This window comes from Bombus terrestris, chromosome 11, assembly GCF_910591885.1.
Source record: "Bombus terrestris chromosome 11, iyBomTerr1.2, whole genome shotgun sequence".
Classification (NCBI taxonomy): domain Eukaryota; kingdom Metazoa; phylum Arthropoda; class Insecta; order Hymenoptera; family Apidae; genus Bombus; species Bombus terrestris.
This window is the reverse complement of record NC_063279.1, coordinates 901,088-927,720: the sequence shown is the minus strand read 5'-3', so window position 1 is coordinate 927,720 and position 26,633 is coordinate 901,088. Positions and strand designations below refer to the sequence as shown.

At 40.4% G+C, this 26,633-nt stretch overlaps 1 protein-coding gene across 3 annotated transcripts in view; it reads right to left on the bottom strand.

The window, feature by feature from the left end:
* Nucleotides 1–26,633, bottom strand: part of LOC100642496 (RNA pseudouridylate synthase domain-containing protein 2) — a 171,051-nt gene that overhangs the window by 135,435 nt on the left and 8,983 nt on the right. Inside the window, exon 2 of one of the 3 annotated variants that reach the window (XM_048410632.1) lies at nucleotides 16,839–16,899. The exons of the other annotated variants lie outside the window; for them this stretch is intronic. Within the exon in view, the coding sequence (XP_048266589.1) occupies nucleotides 16,839–16,899 (61 nt within the window). The remainder of the gene's footprint in view (nucleotides 1–16,838; nucleotides 16,900–26,633) is intronic. 3 annotated transcript variants of the gene reach the window in all.

The following is a 26,633-nucleotide window of genomic DNA, read 5'->3' as shown; positions in this document are numbered from 1 at the left end:
AAATGTTTGGTTTAAAAAAAATAAGAGAAGAGTACAATTCTACAAGTAAACTTCGTAAACGAAATTATATTTGTACTCCGTGATATCATCGAAAACCTATAGTCCGTAAAACGTATATTAAAAAGGTATAATCCGTTTCTAATTTCTATCTGCGAATTTAGGGAAGATCCCACGATTTCAAGCACGAATACCGGGTCTGGAATTATTTCGGCATTAAAACAAAGCCCACGATCGGGAATAGTCGCCACCGATTAAATTACACGGCAATTTCATCGACTCGTTGGAAAGTTGGCAGAGATTTGACCGGAATTATTTACATTCTCATTAAATATAATTACCGACCGACACAGGTGCTACCTAAAATTGGACATACACCTGGGAATATAACTGTATCTAACTTCGGCAGACGGAGCATACTCGTAGACTATCAAACGAGATCCCATATTGCCCCGATTCTCCCTTAACGAATCACATATTTATAAACGGTGGCCTTCCCCGAGACCGCCGAATTTCCACAAACAAGCTCGGTTAAAACGCCATCAATGAAAAAGCGCGATTCCTCGAAATATTCATGCGACCTATGTACAGTAACTCCGCTCCACAGCTGGTCAGTGTCGAACGTTAATGTATTCTCGTCGTTACAACGCCGATAAGATACGCGTACAGCAATTTCCGCTGAATTATTGCATTTTAAGCGATATCGAAGGATAATTGCGAAAGAGACGCACATATCCCGGAGGAAAAAAGAACGCGCTGCAAAGGTAATGATAGGAGAATAACGGGACGATGGTCCATAACATGCTTAATTCTTTGTTTGAATATCGTATTAAAGTTCCTCTTAAAACATCAAAAACACATTTTTGTTTATTAAAAAGCGACATTGAGATAGAACGTTCCCAGGTTCGTAATAAAAATAAGAGAGACTTCTCGAAGAGCGAATGAATAAAAATATGTCGTGAATCTGTCGCTGCAGCTACTTTATTATTAAACACATTTTCGTATTACTTAATATTTCATAGCTGAAAACTTGTAACTCATCATTCCCACGTCACGAAGTGACAAAGGTATAAAAAAATTTGCAGAAAATACAATCTTCAAGTCGACGAAAAAAGAGTAGAAATATTCGATGTTCTCTATTCTCTATCGGAAACTTTCCATGCGAACTTCGTGAAAGCAACAAGCAAGAAACGTAACCCGAAATATAACTGTTGCAGTTCGTAAAGTTTTGGATAAACGCAGATAAATTTCGATCGCGTTGCGTTAATGCCGCGTTACTTGCTTTGCTTTTAAATAGGGCGCTGTCGAAACGAGTCGTTCGACGTTATTAAAACCAAGAGAAATGACAGGCGTCGGTAAACAGCAGGTGCACCCGGTGCCGTACGTTAAGGCAAATATTGATGAACAAACGTACATTCGCTCAGAGACGAACGGCTCGAATATTAATATTAATGCGACCGTCATTACACTTGCTGATCACGGACCCATTGCTCTCGCGGAGGTGACCAGTTGGATATATTTCACGGCGCATTCCCTGTCAAATTTGAGAATCTATGTCAAACTTGGAATAAATTCCGCTACCATGGACTCCAGACGTTGATCCACGATCATTCTCAAACGTGGCAAGTCTAATTTAACAACAAATCCATAGAATTCCAAATCCTCTTTAATCGAAGCGTTCTATCTAGCATTTTTTAATTTTAATAATCCCTTAAGTAAATCATCTCTTAGAACAGAAATTAGGGGAAACAAGTAAATAACTTATCGACTGGCCTACGTATTTTCCGCCTATACCGAGAAAATAGCACCGAGCGTTTATCGTACGTCCACCTATAACAATGATCGCTATCAATCGTTGCCCGTTCGAACCAAACGAAAAGGCGCACTCGACAAACTGCAAATCACGCTTTCGTGGAACCGCGAACGAGAAAAATCAGAATCAGGGCGGGAATGACAAATACAGGCTGCGAGGAACACGGTGACACAACGAGTCTCCGTTTTGCAAGTGGAACGAGGGAAAGACCAAACACGCGCGAACATGACGTTCTTGGACAAAGAATAAACGTCAGTCCGACGAACGAATCGATTTTCATCGGCCATTTGCTTCGACCCGGCTGAAACCAGGTAACGATAACTACAGAGGTGTAGCGCGTTTGTTACGAGCGATAAATTTGTTTATGTGCGATTAATTCCTTCCCTTGTAATTTCTTTAGAAGAACTTAACCTGTTAACCGAGTTTCTTCTTAATCGAAAGTTCTTATAAGCACGCAATTAAACGTTAATAAAGTCGAATCAATTTTAGCTGAATTGATTTTAGCTTTTGCAAATGTATTACAGATACGATATAATTCGTTTCTAACAGAAAGCGAGCAACGCGTAATAAAGTATGGAGAATCTTTAAAAAAGAAAAATCTTCAGATGAAATAGTTATTTAGAATTTTTTTAAATTACCGAATTTGAGTAAAAGATTGACATTAAAAGTATAAAGCGACAGACATCACCGATTCGTAATTGTTCATAAAAATTTGTACTCCATATATATGTCACACACTATGTTCAAAGTTATTCGAAAGTTCTTTGTTTCGTGAAAAGATTAGATTCTCGGTGTCTCTTTCGGCTGATAGGATTTCTCCGGCAGCCCCCTGAAACGGAGGGCTTCCTCTCGACTCTCTGCTTTGTACGCGATATGTATCGCGTTCATGGGGATTGATCGTCGCACAGGGGTTGCTCGTTTTTCATTCGATTCTTTCTTATCCACGTTTGCTTTTAGCGGCTGTAAGTCATTCGATCTTGAATATATATATATATAAACATAGAAAATACTGCGTATAAATTGCAATATTAGACTGAATATTTGACACTAGTTCCTCTTTCCAAGTCCTCGATTTTACTAAATAAAAGAACCAATTACGAATAAGTCTGCGGATTGTGCAATGAGATTCACCGCGACAAGTTTCACGGAAGCTAACGAGCACGTTGCGTTAATCATGTAAAGAAATTTTCGAATCAATGAACCGAGTAACGCAGTAGCGATCAGATAAGCGTATATCTCTCTCGATATCGCTATAAAATACGAATACGTTAATGTTCCTTGTATCGGATTATTTTAAACGAACGCATTTTTTTTTCTTTTTTTTTTTTTTTTTTTAATGAACAACTGATTAATAAGGATGACTGAATCGCTTGAAATTACAAAAGAATACGCGACTGAAACCTGTAGCTCGAGAACAAAAGCAGTTTTTCTTTCTGTTTGAAGTCTCGCGAAGGTCACGCTTTGACTACTTTGACACACCGATGAAAGGATTTTCAAAATTGCAACTGGTCGCTCGGTCTACGCTGACAACCGATTATTATCTTACTCTGCTATCGTAAGGTACAGGTACTCGATCGCATAACGTCATATTTTTGCATTGACGAGCTTATGTAACTCCAAGCTGGTTAAAACTAGTGAATTTCAAAGTTCTGTGATATGTCTCTTAGGATTCTAGGATATTCCAGGAATTTGATCGTGCTCACGAAGATCGTATTCGTTCAAGAACTTCCTGGAATCATCAATGTCACTGTCTTTACTTTTTATGTTCCTTCCTTTTTCATATTACGAAGGTTCTTGCTTCATTCTCCGAAGTCTTTTTACGCTATTTTTTTCTAATCAAATCTTTTTCACGCTTTCATTAGCTCTTTTTATCACTGAAACGCTTTTTCTGCTATATCATTGAGCTAGAATTTCCAAGAAATGAATAATCCAATTGAAACCCTCATCTTGCGAATTGAAAACTATATTAACTCTGTCATATCAATGAAATCATTTTCTAAAAATGAAAATTACCGTGTAATAACCACCATAGACTATTACCACGTGAAGTGCCTGCTTCTCTCATGTCACAAGTAATTATCTGCTAAATTAACCCGCAACGCTGTACATGCCAAAATAAAAATTTTAAAAGTCAAGCGTAATAGCATCACGCAACCGCAGAGGACACGGAAATTAAAGTTACCGTCGTACAAAACTAATTCGAAGAAGCAAAAGATGCAGGAGAACACGCTAGTCGATACGAAGTCGAGCGGAGCCGGTTTATTATCGAAGAACCAAAGGATATGCAGACAGGCACGCACGCTATCAACGCACGAGATTTCCAGTCATTGACACGAGGTTCGTCACGCGAGTTTTTGCGTAACGCGCCACGTAACGCGACATAACGTCGCTCGATACGGAACAACGCGCGCGCGAACCTTGAATTTTCTCGATCGGATCGTTCATGCATAACTAAACTACGGATGTTTATGCTAATTTAGATTTATATTAATAAAATTAAAAATAGAGTTCTATTTTTTAATTCTTTATGGGCCATATATCAATTTATCATGTCACAGATACTGTAATTTGCTTGAATTTCATATAATTCTAGAATCTAAATGAAAGAGATAGAAACGAAAAACATATCGAGGCGATCTCTGAGATTCCTTTTTATGGCCACTGAAAGAAATGAAAACTAAATGTCGCGTTAATGCAACTTTCGTATTTAATGTCTAAATATTTGATCTAAATATGTAACGAGTACATATACCGAAACTTATAATGAAATATGTTGTAGAATCAAAAGCAAAGAAAATAATTATGTTAGGCAAGTTCGGCAACAGTACGGGATAAAGATAGCGTATAGTATATCGTAACCTACGTTACCAAGCCCAATTTCTGGGCTCATAAGCGGAAATGAATCAAGTATAACGAAACATGAAATGTCATATATATAATTGAATCGACTTTTTCAATGAATAGCTAGTTAATTTCATTATTTCAGATTTACAAAAATTGGCAAGAAAATTTTGGAATTTTTAGAATGAAACTATTACGACTTTATCGTGGTACCAAAGAATGTCGATCATGTATACGATTATTTTTGAAAAAATCGTTTAAACTGCCATATCGATTTTCGTATAACCGTATATTCGTCTTATATATTTATCATCTTTTTAATTTGGATCGTAATCATTATGATTTCTGTTGTTAACGATTTGAGATTAAAAAGATATAAGTATAAAGCATGACCGTTCGTTTACACGCGTGGACGATGAACTCGGGGTGAAACACATACAGTCACCACGTATCTCGTTGCCGACAAAGAGCTATGCTCCTGGCTATTTGCTCGCGCGATATTTGTACACTCGTCCGTAGAAGATTCGCGCCGAACGCTGTTCTTTGCGAGTTCCTCCGCGTGCAACGAGACCCACGGTAGCGGATAACTCGAAATTAATGGCTCGATTCCACCCACTAGAATTGTCCCGATAATAAATGTGCTCTGCGTTGTATCTTTGTTGGTCGCACCCCTGTACTTATTGGACGATATTTGTAACTGCAAGACCGTTGCATATTCTTTACTAAGTTACGATTCGCGACTTTTCACGTTCCTTGATGAAAAAGCTCGATGAAATTAGAACGAAAAATCATAAAATCGAAGTGAGAAATCACGCATAATAGAGATCACGAATCCAAAATTGTTGCTTGTCGATAGTATAGGTGACACGACGATAAATCTGTTTTCAACGGAAGAGGACAGAAAGAAAAAGAAACGTTCTAAGCGAACGACGCTTTACACGATTTATTCTGCACGCTCGCGATCCTGCACTTTCGTTGACTTTTACTTTCGTTGAATAACGAGGTATAATTAAGATGTCTCGTCGAAGAATGCTCTTCCCACTTTCTAACCGGCCACCGGTGAACGATTCGCTCCGAAAGAATTCGTCGATTTTCTGCCACCATGCGTCCACCTCCGCTCGAGCAGATTTCGCGTAAAACCTGGCAAAATCCTCCCGTTGCACGCTACAACGTGCAACCTACGCGGTGGCTAAAAATACCTGACGAAGAAGCGATCCAAAGTAACGAAGAGATTAAAGCAGTGGGAAGAGAAGTAGAGGAGATTAACCCCTTAAAGAGAAAGATTTTTGCACGTCGTTGTTTAAGTAACAAGAGCGATATTTTGTAATATAAGTAAACGAAATATTAGGTCATTGAATGATCGGTACCTTTGAATATATATGACATTTTTGAAAGTTTGAAAAGCTAGAAGAAGCGAACGTAGCGAACTAAGGGTAACTAGATTGGAAATAACGATACAACGACAGTAACAAACAACTAATCAAAGAAGATGATCGAAGGGATCAGCTAGCTCTCTGGTTGATTGTTTGTAAGGGAGCCGATTCTGCGAAGCCACCTGTCGGCGATTTGTCATTCGGCGTACATAGTTGAACGGATAATTTATCGCGACTACTAAGAGAGTGGTAGGTTTAATTGGTGCTATAATCTGTAATCGTGGAACCGACCCAGGATGAATACGCGACCAGGAATCTCTTTCGCGGCACACGCAAAGTCGACGATAATGAGGCAGGCAACGTTTCACTTCGTGCCATTTCGGCTGGCTTACGTAAGATTAAAGATTACGTCTCTCTCTCTCTTTCTCTCTTGGTCGTTCTTTTTTTTATCCTTTTACAGCCTCGTAAACATGATCGATCAGTCTTTATCATAGAGGATCTACACGCAGTGATAAATAATTGGTACGTCGAAAGATGGTGATCGTTGAATACGAGTCGTAATGTAAATAATAAAAACGTTTCGCCTTTAGCCCAACGTCGATACATAAAAAGTGGATTGTGCACCGATGCCCGCACCCAAGAATAATTTTCACCGTTCCTCGGTTGCGCAACGCAAAGTTTCGTGATCCATTATCGACTGCATTCGTTGGTCATCCTTCGGTTTCTCACGAACTCTCAACTTTCCTATCGATATACCGAACGGTGCTCGAAACTTTTTGAGCATCACTCCCATCAAACTAAAAACATCCCGATATATAACCAGGAGGCAGAAGTGTTATTCCAAAAACCGATAAATTGTCCGATTGTATATGACGTACAGCGTACGTTAAATTCACTTTATGAGCATTACGTAAGCGAAATTTCGCGTACGCTTTCCCTACATCGTAAAGTCCCGAGAAGGAAAGTTGCGAAAGCGAAGGTTGAGATCTCGAGGCATCGCGGCCTCCTGTTTGGCAGTGGCTCCGAAGAAGCTCGGTGTGGTGCAAAAGGAACGCATGAATGAGCAGATCTTACAATGTAGTCCAACGGTCCATTCATATGGTTCGTAATTGGCATAAGTTATTACGCGCAAACGCTCACTCAGTTGGATTTAGATTCGAAACTGATTATACTAAAACGATAATTAATCCTATCATTGGCAAAGAGACTGACAAATCTTGCACTGTAACCTCTGACAATGGTCTCTTTCGTTGAAACGTATCGCGAGAATTCAATTACCAGTGGTAACGCTTTAAAATTATCTACGATATAGTTAATGGCGCGACAAACGTGATATGCAAATGACGGATGCGAGTTCATTAGAGAGGGAGGAGGGATTCTTCGCGTTCGAACACCACCTAATTGCAATGCAAAATTAAAGAGAATCAACGAGCCCTAACGAGCTGGGACGAACTTTCACCCTTAAGCCTCTTCTATGCATACGAAAGCGTGTTTCGAATATACTAGCTCTATTTTGATGTTCTTCGAGAACGATAGTGCGAGAATGTGCTATACGATGAACGAACGAGTGATTTTAATCACGAATGATGGAAAATTAAGCAAATATTAAAACCGGAGTATTCGTTACGAGCAAAGAGCAAAGATCCGTATCCCTGCGGAACTGAACATTTCGGTGACTCTAAATCTGTTCCACAGTGGTGATTTTCGCATGACTGTGTAGATACATGAAAAATGACCGTTATTGTATCAAAATAGATAGTACAATTTAGCTTCGCAAGGTGCAAGGAGCGTTAGATAGAACATTTTAACAAAAGAGGCAGAGCATAAAGGTAACCAATTGCCGCGCGGAAACCTTGGTTCTGGCGAAAATCTATTTTTCATCGAATAGTGTCCGAATGGTAATGGAAAATTGATACGGTCGAAAATGAATAATGAAACAGTGGTTGATGGGTTTAATGTATTTGGAAAGTAATCCTGACACGTCGGCTGCCACGTTTCTCGATGAACGATGACCGTGCCGCGCCGAGAGACACGAAACCGAGTGTGTTTCATTCCGATCTCGGGATCGGCTGGACGAAGAGAAACCGCGTATAATATTCGCATGGCGGGAAGATGTGCATGGCAATTAGAGTAAAATACCAAAAACGTTGAAAGACGTCGCGTTCATCGTCGGATACCTCGTTGAATTATATCGGTGGCGTTTTCTTGCCTCCCGTGAAACGTCAAAATACCTGATTAGACAAAGTCGATTATAAATCAGCCAACCGATCGTTTATATCTTTCCCGCGGGTGTAATTCTGCTAAATATATAATTGCAGCCAGGCTGAGATTTTCGTGGAAGTACGCAAGACCAGGTTCTAATTGCAGGGAGAAGAGAACGACTGGTCGAGTGTCTCGGGACGAATCGGAGGAAATTGCTTGTTAACTCAGTTTATTCGAGTATTAGTCCCCTTCTGTTTCCTCGTTTCTCTTCTTTCTGTCATTTCTCTCAGCTATCGTTATGAAATTATGTGTCTGTGCTTTTACTTTCCTCCCCTTCGTATCTAATAATAATACGTACAGTCAATGACAAGTCTACTTATGTTCATCCCTTGAATTTCGTGCGTAAGTATTTTCATCGTCTTACAGATATATATCATTATATACATTTTTATATTGTATACCGTATACATATGCAGTCCGTCGATAAAGTCTTCGTACGTTCCATTTTTAATAAAGTGAAAGTCCACGATTTTACCACAAGATAAATATAGAATTTTTTAACCGACAGCACGTAAAATTGATTAAATTACATCGATGAAACTATCGATCATTTACTAAAATACCAATGCAGTTACTCACTCGTCTATCGAAAAAACGTCACCGATGTATGATAAATACGTATGTATACATATTCCAAATAACGAGTAAACAAATATAATGTAAAACACAGAGATGGAACACTCAACGAATGTACGATCGCATCGAAATACGCTAGATACGTGCATACATATAGGAAATATTTCTACGATTTGAGAAACTTAAAGGACGATCGCTCGAGCGTTCCGCGATTGAGAAAATTTCCGAAGATGAAAGAGAGAAAGAAACAGAGATGGGGTAACTCGTCTCTTTGATGTGTCACCGCACCGCGTGCCGTTTCGTTTTCCCGGAGGGTTTGCTTACACGACACGGTGCTTGTTCGACGCCGTGTATCTCCACCGAGTTTTCACGTAAAAATAACGCGACTGCAACCAGATGCTGTCTGTATCATGACCTACCTTCATTCGAACTTCTACTCTGTTCTCCCTTTCGTCGAGGCGTTTCACGTTTGTACGATCGTCGACCGTAGAAATTATGCGACAGTTCTACCCATTTATTTTTTAAAGTCCCTTTAGCATCGTCACTATTCCTTTTACAATAAATTCTACAATATAAGAACGATAATGTCGTCAGATTCTTAAGGCAACTTTCAATATTTATCGATCATATCGTTTGTACATGTGACAGAATTTCCAAATGTCTTTCGTGCTCCTTTAAACGCAATATTTTTGTGCCTCTTGATTATTTAGATCGAATCGAACGAACCAAAATCAAATTCAAGGTCCAATGTCGCTGACATCGATCGTTCGCGTTTTTAATTAAAAATCCACTACTACCAAAGACCGCACCGACTTGGCATATAATAACGTTTCGCGTCCATCCCCGTCAGCGTGAAAATTGAAGAGACAAAAAATGGGGGGCAAAGGGTGAAAGAAGCGGAAAGCTGTCTACTGTAAAAATAACAACGCGTCGTTAAAGCAGATGCAACAATGTGCATATACGGAACAAGCCACGACCTACTCTAAATCGACCATATAGCAAGATAAATATTATCGAACGATGTCTCGTTTCGGCTGCAACAATATTATCCCATTTATTTCGACCCACCCTCCGCTTGTTTCGATTTCAAATACACAGTCTCGCTGAGAAGAATTCATTGTCCCCCTCTTCGTGTCTCGCTTATAATTTTGTATTGCCATCGTTACTGTACTTTTATAATAGCGAACGCTGTTTAAAACAATTTTTCAATAAGCTAAAGATATATATACAAATAGCGTGAGAAGACTTAGCGACGATGACGATACAGAATTTGCATATCTCCAGCTATAATAAAAAATGTTAAATTACGATTTTAATATTTCCTGTTATAAAAATATTACGGAAATTTAGGGAATTACCTGTAGAAGTTATATTTCACGTAATTTTTCAATAGCATAAGAGAGCTTAGCGGTTATGGTCGGGAATGTTAAAAATATGCAGATATAGAATTTTACGCTTTGAAATTTCAAAGTGCGACGGAAGATTAGGAAATAAAATTTTTATATTTTGTCTTGCAGAAACATTGCCGAGGCATTATTCGTAGAGAAGTAATATAATCCGATATAATTCGACATCGTTGAAAAAATTCTGTTGGAACTTCCAGGATTCCTGGAGATTGAAAGAGGATTTTTAATAATTTCACAAAATTTTCGGACGATGTCGACATAGATGACATAGATGCCATAGAGATGATTCCACTAGAAAATTTCTTCCAAAATAAAAGAAAAAAGGAAATAAAACGGTCAAATTTCCACTTAAAACGAATGCTAAATTTAACAAGAATAAAATCAATTTCCCCGGTCTCGTAAGAAGCGATGTAAAATTTCAAAGGGGAAAAATGAGAGAGCGCGACCGAATTTCCTCACAGAACTCATAAACACATCACACGCGATCAAACGCATCATCGCTCGAATGCGGAAGACCATTCGCAGCCGTAACAACGACTTGGAAGAGAGCGTGTGCAGACAGACTGCGGTTGGAAATTCAATGTTCTGCATTGCAGTAAAGGGACACACTACCGACACCGAGAATGCCTTACAACGCACAAGCTTAGTCCCCCTTTAGCTTGCCACAACGTATTTCAGTCCGCGTGCAACCGTCCACCATTTTTCATCGTTCGTGGTCGCGCCAGTTAGATTTCGTGAAAGCCCGCAACGGCGCATAATGATAGCCTTCTGGTGACAACGACGAATTTCCAAATAAAAAATCGGATTTCTTACGCCACTCGAACCTCTCCGATAGAAGAAAACTATTACGTACGTCCTTCGTAACTTTTTGATCCGGGTGAAAAATAAAAGCAAAACGAGAGAACTCTGTCCTCTATTTATTGCATTGGAAAGCTGCAAAACATCTGTATATTAAGTATAATTACATACACGTTCAAGAGATTTACGTGAAAAGTGACACGATTTAACAGAATTGATCATCCGACAGTTGCGCGTTACGATAGCAAGCTACCGTGTATCTTAGACAGCGTACGCGCTAATGACTGATTAATATTCCTCCATCTAGCTGACGATTTAAATTTAGATCTCTACTGTGATCCAAAATTGACAAAGAAATATTCACAAATATCGAATTGACGATATGCAGAAGTGATTTTTCTGCGAGAATTTATCCCTTAATACCATATACCTTACTTCAACCCTTAATAATCATAAGAGTACGATAGATCTGGCAACACAACCGCAAGCAATTTTCTAAATTTCAATCAGGCTGTAGTCTGATACCCGACGGCTGGTGGAGACGCCATCGAGACCTTTTTCCAGCCCACCCAACCGAGAGCTCCTATTATCAGGCACGCACTCGAACTTCTATCTCGCTCCCCTCTCTTTCTCTCTGTTCGTCTCGCCACCAAGCTCTCGCTACTCTCTACTATTCGAGGTATCGAGCCGCGATCATTGACCGTGCCGAGTTATCCACCGCACCGGAATCCGCTTAGCCCGCTTTTCTCGCTTCTCTCCTATCCGGCGCGCACACGCTCTCTCAACACACACTCTTCACCGCAGCGTTTTGTTTTCTCTCGCTCTGCTCCTATCTCTATCCCCTATTTTCGTGGCTGCCGCCTGGTTCTGTGTGTTCCATTCGGCAAAAGCAAGCGGCGCGGAGCATTGCAATTGGCAAGGGAGACAAATGTGGCGGGGCAGAAATTGGCCGTGGCATGTTAGGAGCTGGACAGCCAGGCCAAGCAGACAGAGGGAGGATGGTTCGGATCGTGAGCCGAGTATGTCCGTGCCAGCCCCGAGTTATTCGCATAACCGTCTCCTCCAACCTCCGACGAGCCATCAGCTCGTTTCTTCCGAGGTTTCTCCTTTCACGCGGCCACGACCACGCGTGCAAAAACCCTCTTTCGATCCGCCTCGCGAAATCAATAGGCGGAGGATTGGCCATATTCGTAAAATCAGGACGAGAAATTACTCGGTCAGGATTAAGGATATTTCGTCGATCCTCCGGCATGCTACTAGCTTTCATAGAAACTATATGATATATTCGCAACAGTATGTAGACCAATTGGGGGAAGTTTCAACGTTCTATCTCAGAGACACGTTAAATTGTGGAGGTGTAATGTAAGAGAACTAGGGGAATGGAGGATAGGGAAGGAGAAGAAAGAGAAAGTTCGTTCCATCAAAAGTGACGCGGTCGTCGGTAGATTAATTTTCTTGTCTTAGTGAACCTATACTTTACTTAATCGCATTAGTAGAAGCAACATCGGGAAATGTGACGTATAAAAGAAATAGTTGAGTCAAAACGATCCACTCTACCGTTAGAGGCTAAACGATTAAGTAAAAAGCAATTAAGAGATATATTTGCTGTCAAGAAATCATAAAACGACGGTGGATGGAGAAATTACAGATAGGATTTATAATTTTCCTTAATTGCAGCTTATTTTACGAAGTATCTACATAAAAGCCACCCGTATGGATAAAGAGTCAAGTTTCTACATTTAGAAGACGAATATTGACTTTCGACTGTTTCGGGCAGGAATTCGCTTCTAATTGAATCCACCGGATGACAGTTTGAATTTATTTTAGCAACGAGAACAGCATGTAATGTTTGGTGAGGAAACACGTATCAGTCGCTTCGGCCGAATTTCAAACTTCTGAATCAACAGTCAAATCCACTTCTTCGCCTCGGCTTTTCCATCAGACTCGGAGTTTCCTCCAGAAACCTGATGACAGTATTTGATGATATTCGCTACGGTAACGCGATTTACTGCGCGAACGTCGAAAAGCCTGAGCAGCAAAAAATAAAAAAATATGCAGCACGTCTATATTAAAGTACAAGATAAATGAGAGGAAGGTAAAGAATATACGAAGCTGTCGCCAGGAACTCGAACTTGTTAGAAATTTTTATTAGGCACTTAGATATTCATCTCTTTTCCAAGTTCTGGAATAAATACCATTGTAATTATTTATAACTTTACCTGATATTTATGAACGAGGATGTACCTTTGATTTAAAAATCCTTTATAATTTCCGATTTATGCTCTGAAAGCTTGTAACGTATCGTTTAACCGCTAACAATGATGGAAAATGACTTGGAAAAGCTGACACGGATGCCCGTGTTCATAGATGTAGTTAAATCAGTCGGTGTCATCGCTAAACGTTTTATTTTACGACCCCGCTATATCGCTTCCAGTGACCATACTAGCCGTAAATGGTTCGAAAACGATTTCCTGCGTTCGAATATAACGAGACCTTCAAGTAGATTCAATGAACTTTCCGTGTTTTACTATAGGTATACATAGTCTGGTACAATCGCGCTGTTTCTACTAGTTGTGAAAAAAAATTGCCAAAAAAACTGCACGATGACCAACGAATCGAGAAATTTATGAAACAGAGAATCGATCGGTTTGTCCTCTGAAGATTTCGCTTTATGGAATCAGCACATTGCGGCGACACAGAGCCGTCGTAACGCAATGCCGGTATGAAAACATTTTCGAGGATGAAAAGGCTATGAATAATAGGATGATGTCATTCACAACGGCCCTTAGAAACACGTCGTCGCTAACAAACTCATCCACAGTTCCACATCTGCATCACCAAAATATCCTCGAAGCCTGTTCGCTGTCACTATGACATTGTCTCCGAACGAACCGATATCCGTCGCGATGATAAACGTGAAACTACGATGGAAACGATGGAGCGGCGGCGCTGACTCGTCATACAGAATTTACCGGCATGAAAAATGAACGTAGCAAAGTGAAAATGGTATTCACCGATGGTTACCAACATGCCGGAAACTAGGACGACCTCGGTAATTCAATACGCATCCGCCGTGTTGCTGGAACTCGACTCCGGGAACTTTCTTACCCCGTGACCGACGATACACCGGGGATTTCAGTGGTAAATCGCGCCGACAACGCTTGGATCCTGGTTCAATCGGATCGACATCAAGATGCGACACTTTGCGGGATTATGAAAAGCGTCGCAAATGTCGAAACGCTGTTCCAACGGAGTTCTTTCGCCTTCCTGGCATCCCGATGGACGTTCAGTTTGATAAACGAGTCGATTAGTTTCCGGAAGCACCGAAAGTTTGAAAACTTTGAAAGAACGTTTGAAATACAATAGAATCTGCATTATCGGAACAGCGATTAACGAATCGAACGAGAACGGAGAGCTTTATCGCGTCGTTCGCTTCTATAATCCATTGAACGTCAGAAGAGCCAACCTATAGGAATACCAACGAAGTACAAACTCGTACAATATCGACGAAATCGATATAGGAACATCAAATAGGAGGAGATCAGTAAGGTTTCCAAACTGAAGCGTAATTTTAATCAACGGGGTGGGCGGTATTCAAGTTTCGTACTCGTGATATCTCAACAAGCGTTACGTGACCGCATTGATTAACAGAATCGCCAAACACTTGCGTAACTAACCATAAGCAAATCTCGATCGAAACTTCGTTTAAACTGTCCCACCCTTTATACACGTTTTTCTTCTCTTGTATACAAATTCGCCAATACCGAATCGAAAACTAATCCGTTTAATTGCACGTAATTAGCGCGGCAGTTCCCATTAAACGGAGGAACACATTCGATCCAGTCGCGATACAGATTCTCGAACGCGAACAAAATAGAGAGGGCTGGGTCGGGCCTACGGTGGTGGGAGGAAGAAGACAGTGGGCAGACGTTATATTTAGCGCGAGCACGTGGCCGGGCATATCTCTCCGCAGCGAAGAAAAGCTTATGGCCGTGTATGTGTGGGTACCTGTTGCCCCTGGGGACGCCCAGGCGCCTCCGCCTCCTTCACCTTCCGCCACCTCCGCTACCGCCGCCTCCCCCGAAATCAGCAGAAATCCAAGCCGCGGGACGTGGACCCTCGAGCGACTGTGCTTTGGCCCATCGCCAAATCTCGTGCCCGGTTTTCACGGGAAGCTTGGCCGAGGCGAGAGAGCATCGCCACTCTTTTTCTATCTTTCCACCCCCCCCCCGTTCTTTCCTTCTTTCTCTACTTGCTCGTTACCAGCCGTGCCAGGTGTACATGCGCTAGTTTACCCCCAGGGAGTCGCGTTTCCCGAGATGAAAGCGTTGGATAAAAGTGTCGCGAATGGAAGTGAACGCGGTTTGGCTGAAGCGAATCGGAGAGGATGATCGATTTCTCGTATCTCGGGCAAATGTTGTACTAAGATCTGGATTAACTCTTTGCAGACTTTAATCGAGTTGAATCTCATACTGTATCTTGTTACATTCTTTTCTTCTGTTATAACGTGTCATTAAAGTTAGAAAATCAACGGAAATGTACTTAGGTATCGTGCTTTCGACCTGTATTTTTCAAATACTATAGATATTGATACAGCCGAAATAAATCACGCACGAGCTTTCGAATGCTTACTAAAAAATTAAAAACGAATCGACGCGTAAGCTTCGAAAGATTATATGTACGGAACTAAATCGTGAGACGTAGTTCCATAGACGATTAAGATGTTAGTAAGCATGTTTGCATAATGATATTTCAAAGAGAAAAATAGCACGATCGAAGAAGGTTAACGTCACGGATGATGGATTCGAGACCTAAAGTGACGATAAAAGCTGATGGGATAAGGGTGATTCTTGGTAGATCATGATCGAGGGTCTGTCGTGTAATATCAAAGATCGAACGCCGTGGGCGTTTAATCGTTGTAGGATCACGATTCGGTAAAATGTTACTTAGCACACTTTAAGAGAACCGTTGTACGCTACGTTCTACTCTGGTTCGGTCACGTTCCAAGGCATCTAGTGACATTTAGACGTTACCCAAACCAAAAGTGATAGAATCATCAGCATAAATCAATTTTCACAATCGGTGTTATTCGAGTCTATCGAAACGAATCATAAAAAGTCTTTACGCAAGTAATTTTAACCTTTTAAAGCTAGCAACCAAATTTGTATTCGATTCAATGTGAAACCGTCGTATCTTGGATTACACCGAATCTTCGGTACGATTACTCAAGTCGAAAGAGAAAGCCGGGCATTTTTCCTTCGATTTACTAATAGAAAGAAGTCAATACGTAAACCGAGCGTTTGAAATAGCGTGGCAAAAAACTCACAACAAAAATAAGAACAAACGAGAATTGAAGCAATAGGGGAGAAAGCAACACAAATGGCACAATGCACGAGCGATGCCAATGATCGATGGCTTGGGAAGTTTCTGGTTCAAGGCCAACCTGGTCCTGCCGCTATCGAGAATAAAAAAAAGGAAAAAGAGAACGCAGGTGACCGCGACTGAGAGTTGCGCAAGTACGTGATGCAAAGATCATTACGCCGGAGTGACGTTACGTTGCACGCGTCTCGGGATGACCACCAGCTGATTAATTAAGTGAAAGTAATCTCGATGTTACGCGAGCAAAAGGAAAACGAACGAACCGAGCCAACCAACGTGAGCGGTTAAGAGTATCCAATAACAACGTACAGGCTTTTACATTGATCGGAATGGCTTGGATCTCATGGCATTCGTGACATTAAAAGATTCACTTGCACGGAGACGATTACTCACCGATGATTCGATGAACGAGACAGTTGGAAGTTTCAAAGTATAAAAATTAATCAAAAGGAATCTGAAACATTTGAACAATTGGAAATAGAAAAAGAATTTGAAAGTTTGGAGATATAAAAATATTGGTATTTGAAAAAACGAAAATGAGATATCCGAGTATTTCAGAATTTAAATATTCCGAAATTGGAAAATATGCATATTTGAAAATTTGTTGATGGAAAATTTATATATTTAAATATTTCATGGAGTTTGAGTATTTGAAAATTCGGAAATTTAAAAATTAAAAGATCTAGGGCCATAAAATTGCTTCAAAGTTTTGACCTAGTAGCATTTCTGTGGATGCCCGAGAGCGAAATAAATGTAATACAATCGCAAATTCTAGTGGGATTTTCATCCTCCTTCGGTAACTTCAGTATATCGTTATCGATAATCGTCACAGAAATGGCCAGCTGGTGAACTAGATAGGATTATCATATGTCAGTTTCGTGTCTGAATTACCGGGTCGTGGAACGTTCACTTCCAAGCGACTACTCTTACCGGTTTACGAGTGCACAGTTTCTACTACCAGATAGAGAAACCACGTGTGTATAGCTCGCTAGGGGCCTTAAACGACCTATCGTTCGCTCAAACGCCACTACGATGCGCTTGATGCTCGCCGCAACAGGAATTCGTTCGTCCTTCAGCCACTCGGTGAATTATTTCCATCTGCAGAATGAAACTCATCGAACTCTCCGACAATTTTATACCTCTCCCGACGAACATCGAACAAACGCTTTTATTTCGATACAAATCCGTATGCAAACATCTTATTTATTATATTTTCTATTCGTGTCTTTCTTTGTGTACCAATTTATTGGTTTGTTGGAAAAGATCGCAGCTCTCTTTATTACGAATTTCTATCAAATAATGAAATGTTCGAACAAATACTGCCCTTGGGTGGATACAAAAGAGAATTAAGGGGATACATAAGAAATTCGTTATCTCGTCGAATCTCGCAACATCGAAGTAACAAAAGAAGAATAAGTAATCCACCAGGACCATCAGAAATATTCGTTCATTTTCGAAATCTTATTCGAATTAGAAATCTATCCGGAATAACTACGTCTCTAGAGTTTAACAAAATTCCTCGCATTCAGCTCCCTATTCTCCTTTTCTCCTGCAATTTGTTCAACTTCTCCCCTTGAATTACATTTTTGTTTCAAAATTTCAAAGTTTCCAAGCATGTGAGAGAAACTATTGTTTGCTCGCGTATTAAACGTTTATGTAACGATAACAACGGATATGACTGGAAGCGGAGAAGGAGGCAAGGAAAAAGATCTCGTTCGAAAACCGTTCGATGAAAAGGCATAGATCGCTACCCGACCATGGTTAAGAAGCCCGCAAACGCGTTTCACCGCCTCTGAAATTTGCTCCCCGTGAAAAGGCAACGAGCCACGAGTTACGCGACAAAAGCAGAACAAGAATCAACGAACGAAATAATGACGTTGACTAACACGAAACAACCTATGTATATGAAGGAGAAGGGCACAATATCTGGCAATTATTTTCGTCGCCGTTCGGGGCTTCGTATCAAGACATCGGGGCAGAATTAATCGCAGCCAGCAGCGAAACGATTCTGCTCTGCGGGCGACGATGTTTTAATAGCCAGCATGGCAGACACCTTTTATCTTTTGAGAAATCACACGGATTACAACGACGAATTCTCGAGGGATGTAAGGATGCGATATCTCATTTACTTAATCGTAGAATGCAAAACAAACCGAGGCTGAACGTTCACGATATATTACGATACGATCTATCGATGCCGATTATCGAGTATAAAGAAAACGCAACATCGAAGTTTATTTCGTAATTTACAACGGCGCATTTCTGTTTCTAGGTTTTCAAATGGAATTGTTAAAGTCGCATGCATCATTATCGAGACCGTTTATGACAAATTACAATATCTTTCGATATCGATTGTCAAATTCGATGAAAATATCGGAAAACATCCAAGTTAACTCTACAACTTATAACGGCGGACTTTTCTTTCTAATGTTTGAAATGGAGCAAATCGAATCGGCAGAATCTCATCAAGGTTGAGAGCTTGAAATAGTCGACACAAATGGAAGAGTTTCGAATTAACGTGCACGAATCGTGAGTTAGTCGAAAAGTAGTCGAAAGTTGACGACGGACGCAGGCCGCTTTCCAAACAATTAGAAAAAGTTAAGCAGCACGCGAACTGTTTAGCTCGGATAATAATCCTTACGTGTACCAGAAGAGCCAACTAATTTATAGCGTACCTCGACCAGTCTTCTCGACGCGACGTGCTACAAATTCGGCCCCGTTGTCACGTATTCAACGACTTACGAGCGAACTTTGGTCTTCCCTTGAAAACTCCGCTCCTCGAGATTCTTCCAATTCGCCAAGAAGGAAAGTTGCGGAAAAAAGAGACGTTATATCATCCTGACTTTGGAATGAAATCAGAGATTTCTACAAATCTTTTTTACTCGCCGTACAACGGGACGATTATTACTGCGTCACGCGTTAAATCTTAACAACGACTAAGATTTTCATTGTCAACTTTATAATTCCAATTAGTATGTGAAATAATCCCTGTGAATATGGAGAAACTTAATGTTTGATTACACCAATTGAACAATTTTGGCAAGAGAAAAACATTTTTTCAAAATTTCCCATAATCGCATTAAAAACAAACAGGTCTTTAAAGCCTGGAACACCTGTCCAATGAAACAGAAACAAAGCGGTAGGAACGGCAGTAGACAAACGAGTAGAATTTTTCCCGGTTTTCCTCCCGACTGACCATTTTTTTTTTTTTCTCCCTTTCTCGCTCCTATTTCGACGTTAGAGCTGGTCAGCCTTGCCCGAGGTGCGTCAGAGGTGAAAGTGGCCCGAGCAAGTCGCGGTCCAGCGATTTCTGTGGATTTTTTTATTCCCCTTTGCGGCCTGGTCAGCGTGAGATACGAGAACCAACTACCGCGAAAACCAGATCAAAAGTTTCTTTTTTACCTCTCCGCCCTCGTATTCGTTTGCATAATGCAACCGTGTACGTTTCACGGCGGACACGTTCCTACGATTTTTTCTGCAACGAATCGTCTGCATTTTCGGCCTTAATTTATTACGCACTCGTAATTTGAAAAGTTAACCGGAGGAACAAAAGGTATCGGAATCGAAAATAAGAGGAAGTAATCCTAACTTCGTTAAACGAGACTCGATATTTGGTCGCAGCTCGGTGAAACACGCGATGGAACGCGACACGAAATTCTCTCCGTTCGAACCGCGAAACTTTCCATCGACTTCCGCTCTACCGGAAACCGCGTTACGATATTTTACATCTACGTATCTCCCATCTTTCTCAGATTAAACGCAAAATTCCCATTGAATTAAGGCTCCATTTATACTTGACTCTAAAACGCGAACGTTGTTCGATATTCCTCAAAATAAGATAAACGTTTGTAGAATTTCCAAGCTTTGACCTAATTTTTATTCTTATAGTACAACTATTTGATTAATAGAGCATAAAACTTGTACCAAAGATATCACATTGACAGATACATAGAAAGATAAATAATAATGCAGAAATCAAATCCGATCTTATTCGCATATTCGTATATTCGCACGCGCTCGTCTCGAGTTACACCAAATTAAATTACATCGAAAAATCTACGCAAACGCAGAAACAACATCGATACCATAGATCAGAACTCGCATTACGTACGACAGATTATAAATGTCACGTGTGCACTGATTTTCAATTTCCAGACTCGTTTCGAAATCCCGATAGAGAGGTCTGGACATATTTTATCAGCACTTTTGCACCAGTCTCCCCCTGTTCCCGAGAAAATCAGCGTTGCGAGCCGAAACGCGGAGTTAACAGCCGATCGTTCGCCGGACATTATCGCGAAGGGAAATCGCAACAGGGACGAGCATTCTGCGTGCACCAGCCGATAAGACCGGATTTATTGTGTCGACGAGCGACTCGACGAACGATTCTCGGCGTCGAAACAACGCGTTTAATACCGAGCGATACGTGGCCAGCGTGAATGCGACGATAATTAACAGGCATCTCTGGACGCTTTATTCGTCGACGACGAACGTGGAACACATACGAGACTGTACGCCGCCATTGTACCCGTCGACGTAATTAAAACTCGGACGACGTCGAATGGAAACGTTCGAGTGCCTCTAAATACGGTAATTCCGTCGCTAAATGCGGACTTCTTTCGGTCGGTACTCGTGAAACCAACGGAGAAAACATAATGGCACAGTCGACGGGAAGATGAAAGGTTTCCAGTCGAATCGACACGAAACTCGATGGCTAGTATCGTGAAATAGGATAGCGACGACGACTCCTGGGTTAAAAGAGTTTGTTACCGGTGGTTGTTCGTGTTGTCCAAGTTCGATCTATGCTAATAACACTTGCACGGCGAAAGCTGATGTCGTAGAGGGTGAAAGGTGAAATTGTTGGAAGCTTCGGATTCCCAACGTGTGGTTCTGAGAAATTTTAAATCTGGGCATTCTTGAATTATTGATAAGACAGCCGTGAGATCTGAACTGGTAAAGCTGGGATCTTGAATATCGATTTAAAAAATTGTAATACTGGCGAATTAAATAAATACGTTCCTATAGAAATAATACTACGAAATATATTACGTAAATAAGATAAAACGTAGCATTCTATTTTATAAATTTAATTTATATAAAACTGTACCGTATAGTATCGTAGAATGCGCATGATATACAAAAATATATAAAATAATGATATCGAAGTGTTCGTTACAATATCAACTGTGTGTGTATAGGATCGAAATATGAATTTGCATAAACATCTTCATTCTAGTAATAGCATACGCCAACACGTAATCCAATTCCGTGAAGGAAATGAAAGTTCTCTTTGATAGCGAATTTACATTCTTCAACGCCGTCTCGAAGATTTTAAAGCGATCAAAGGCGACTATTTGATAAACCGATGGAGCCATGACTCTCGATACCTTACAGCTTTCGGATGGCTACGTATAAATCGGGCCGAATCCGGTTCTCAGTCGGAAGTGTTTCGCGTCCCCTGGCGAACGGAGCTTCGAGGGTCTCGTAAACTCGCAAAACCCATGCATGCACCGCTCGTCGTCTCCTAGTAGCGTAGAATGCTCGTCGTACAGAAATAGTTGGCCGAAACAAAGCGAACAAGAGGAATCATCGTGTGGCTTGCGTGTTCTTTGACGCTGTGTCTTCGGCCATTCGTACGTCTAGCTTAAGCAGGTTCGTGGGGATAACATACGTGGCGACAGGAAGCCGAAGAGGAAGACGCTTCGTTTTGATTCACTGGTCAACGTGGACGTACACTACCACTCAAAAGCAGCCATACCCTTACTTAATTTTGATGAAATATGTCTCAATTATAAAATTACAGACGCAGATTCCAAACTTTATAATATGGTCTGCCCTATTTCACTGAAAAAACCGAGAGGTTGTCGGTAAAACGTAGCGAATTGCATAACATTTTATTTTATATAAAATGTAACTTATATTTACGTTTCGATTTTTTTGCACAAATCTTTTTTTTTTAATAAATACAACTCAAATAAATAGAATTTTAGAATTCGAAATTATTTAAATACACCGTATAGATAATAAATACTTTGTCTTCTCGTTACGTGAGTCAATTTTCATTCTATTTAATGTTCGGTTGCGTAAGCTTAAATATGAACTCAAGAAATTAACGATACCATACGAAACGTCGAACGATTGTAATCTAACTCTTTTGCTAAGTATAGTTGTACGTACTAATTTAAGATACATAGAAACTCAAGCATTCCTACCTTTTACATTCAAAAATGCAAATTTCTTCCTCTTTAAATAAGCAATCGCAAACTTTTGAACGGTAATATAGTCTCAACAGCAGCGATCTAAAATATCGACCGCTTACGTAAAATCGTGCTACACATGCTACAAAATTCACACTGAAATATTCGCATTCAGACGTGTTCAAAGTCAAACATTCAAATCCAAGCATCTCGATCAAATTTCAAGTTCAAATACCGATATCAAAGAATTTGATTCAAATGTTCAAATCCAAGTGTTCAAGTTCAAACGTTTAAATACGAATGTACCAATTTAAATTTGCGTTAAACGCATCCGTTATCAAACGACACGTGACAGACACGCGATCAGATAAACGGGAATAAAATGCGAGACTGATTCTCCTCTTGTCACATTCTGGTGTATGTGCATAGACGAATTGTCGACGGCTGCACACAGTGTGGAGAATCGTGAGACGTCGCCGTATCTAAGACGATAATTATAAACCGACACATCGAGTCACGGTAGCCGACAAAGGTACACCCTGCGATCTATTTTGTGCCCGCGAACGCGTTCCATCGCGTTAGTTCCGCCGCGTTACGCACGTGAATCGACGTAATCGACGGAACGCTGGTTTACGTCCGCGCGAAACGATTCACAGCCGGGCCACTCGTTATCGTTATTTTTAATCCTGTTACGTATCGGCGTACTGATTTTTCACGTATGGCCTCTGCCTCACAGGGAAAAGTGGATCGAAACCAGAAACGACCGCATTCAGAGACACTAACTTTGATCGAAGCAATCTGCTAGAATTTCTTATTGTAAAGATGTAGATATGTGAGATTTTTGGAATTTTACGATTGGACATTCGTACAAATTTTTATTCTTACGGATATAATTAAGAACGTGAATGAAATCTGTTTGAAATCAGTTTGCAAATATAGTACATTCTATCGCTTATTATTATTGTTGATTGAAATTAATCGTCGACTAGCATAATTCAGGTTAAATCGTTGATAGACGTAATACAGTTCTTTCCACGCGTTTTTTCTTCTCACCTTTAATACCTTTATAGCGCAAGGCCGGTTCTCGGCCAACCTGTTTACTAATTAATTATTTATTTATTATCAATTTATTAGCGACCCGACCCATGCCATACCATTTATATTACCTATATGAGAAAGTAGTGATAATTGGCAAGCCTGGCTTTACCTTAGCCACGGAAAAGCGCGGTAATATATCAATCGTCGTTTATCTGTTAATAGAAATTGTCGTGTCCGCAAGACGTTTATATTGTACTAAAAGTATATCAAAATTATACATTTTGAATCTATCTTTGCTCGTAAATTATATACGTCTAGGTTCGTCGAGGCTTACGCAGTAACTATCGAGACAATTCCTGTTCCAAAATTACCCGAGACGTTTGGCATCCAAGATAAAGACATTTACGATATACATGCGTGATCTTACATTAATGTCTCTCCTGTTACCACACGTAAATTGCCAATTTCAAAACGTTATAATATTCGTTCGTATAACGTTCGAACGTTAATATTATATCTGTAAAAACCAAACATTTAAGAATTAAAACAGAGTTCCAAACGATAGATGAATGACAAAGAATCTTCGTAAACCTATTGATGGCGGTCAACGATCGTTCGACGATAGTACCACCGTAAAGCTCCAAGCAAAACGCGTACTTTTGTGCTTTGTGCTCTTTAACAGTTAACTTCAACAGCTTGAAATTTCTCACGACATTCGCCCGATCTACTCTTTTCGTATCAGAAAAGATCGTTCGCGTGAAGACGTTCTACGCGGGATCTTCGAATTTCAATAAAATGACTGAAAAGGTTACGATGGTCTGGTGTAACCGATTTGCGTATATAACAATGAAGTGAATATTCACGTGGCCGTGAACGGTTGCGCTGTGAATCATCTCTCGTGTCATGTCCAGGAAATGATAAGGCACTTCTTTTAGCGATTCATCGTCGTCACCTACCGTACGAAGCTTCTATATTCGTCTATATACCGAAACAGATGCCATTTATTGCTCATCCAGCGGAATTTATTCCTCTTTTCCCCGTACCCCGCTAATCGTACGTCCACAAAGACGAGAACGATACAGTAACGAGAATGATACGTCCTATCATCGATTTGGCAATTTTCTTACTTAGCCGCTCATCTTCACAGATTCATTTTTAACACAAAAAATATATCCCATTTTCTTTATTAGTTACTTTTTATTAGGAAGAAATTTGGTCACTCCCGCTGATAAATCAAAGAAGGCGATCTCATATCATTTGCGTTTCCACCAGTTTCCAACTTTCCTTTCGAATATGGCTCGTTTCGGTCTCATTGTACGATAATTTACATTCAAATATTCTATACAAGACATTATATCACGCCAATTTCCATTACTATTTACTTCTCATCGCGAGAATAACAAATTTCATTTTATTTTCGCCGAAAAATGTTTCGTCGTCGTTGCGGATGGCCACCTTCCCCTTCAGAGACAGGCGCTAATTTCTCTAACGACCGGCATCCAAAAGAACTCGGTGATTCTCGCAACTTCCACGAAAACTCCGGTTGTCCCAGATCGGAGCTCGATTCGAAGGTTAAAACTCGCAACCAAGGGATGATCTCGATTCGTTCACTCGCTTTTACTTCCACGCGTTTATCACCGACACTCGATTCAGCCGCGAATGTACTTCAGCTGGTAATTAACTTCAATTACGAGTCGCTTTTACACCCTTCACCACCCAACCCTAGCTCCCCTCTGGCCCACTGAGATTCTATTTTTGAATTAGTTACTTCTACAACACGCTACGCGCGACTTATGAATAATTTAACTTGTGAATTATTCATGGCCAGAAAACTCGCGATAAATCAAGCCTTAATTGTATACCCGATACGCAAACGGATAAAAACGGACGCGTTTCGCGCCCTTATCGTCGAAACCAGCGGGCATGTACTCGGCACAAGTACGTTCATATAGGTTTCTGGTTACTTTTTACAGTGGCCTGAATCTTACAAAGATTGTCAGACGGAAATAGACAGTATCTACATGTCGTAGCGAGGATTTCGCGTAACTTTTTTGCGAACGTAATTCACGTTCGACTAATTTAAGCCTCGTAATCCGGTTCGTGGCACGATCCTTTGTCGTTTGAACGTGAATGACCGCGTTAAGGCAACTATCGATGGTACAGAGCCCGTCAAACCGACTCGTTTATTTATCCAAACACACGACAACCGACCGTAACGCGTACGAATGAAGATCGTGGACGAGCTTCGATACACTTGCTCTGCTATTATTCCACAAAATTCCTATGATTATTTATTTGACGATGAACCCGCAGGATATGCCACAGAAAGGTTCGATCGAAAAATATATTCTTAAATCTTTCCATAAAAGAGAATATAAATATTAGTATAAGTATAAATATAAATATAGGTATAAATATTTCGTATGTCCTTTCCTATTACGTATAACTGAACATTGTCCCATATAAAAATTTACTCGTATAGTTTCTAGATAATACGTATCTCGAATGTTTCAGATTTTTCTTATATACGTATCGCAAAATACAGTTAGTACACTGAGATTCTACTTCTCAAAAATGTTCCGACGTTATCTTACGACGGACGAGATCTTACGATCGCGTTCAAAGGATAAAATCAACGACGTTGCGCGTCACAAGATGCGCATATGCGAAAGAGTTAATAAACGATTTAATGGATTCTATGGAACGTTTACGAGCGACTATAAGAGTTGTACGCAGGCATGAAAGGGATGAAAATTGGAATGGTGGTAACAGTTTCGGTAGATTAAAACGCCACGGTACTTGGCGCATTGTGGTCGGCAGAATATCGATAAGGACGCCTGCACAATTTTCGGTTTTATCACTGGCAAGCTTGTTCCCAGTCACCGTGACGTGGATCAGTTAACGAAGTATCCGGCTCGGCGACATTACCCTGCGCTCGATCGACCCGAGCCAATTT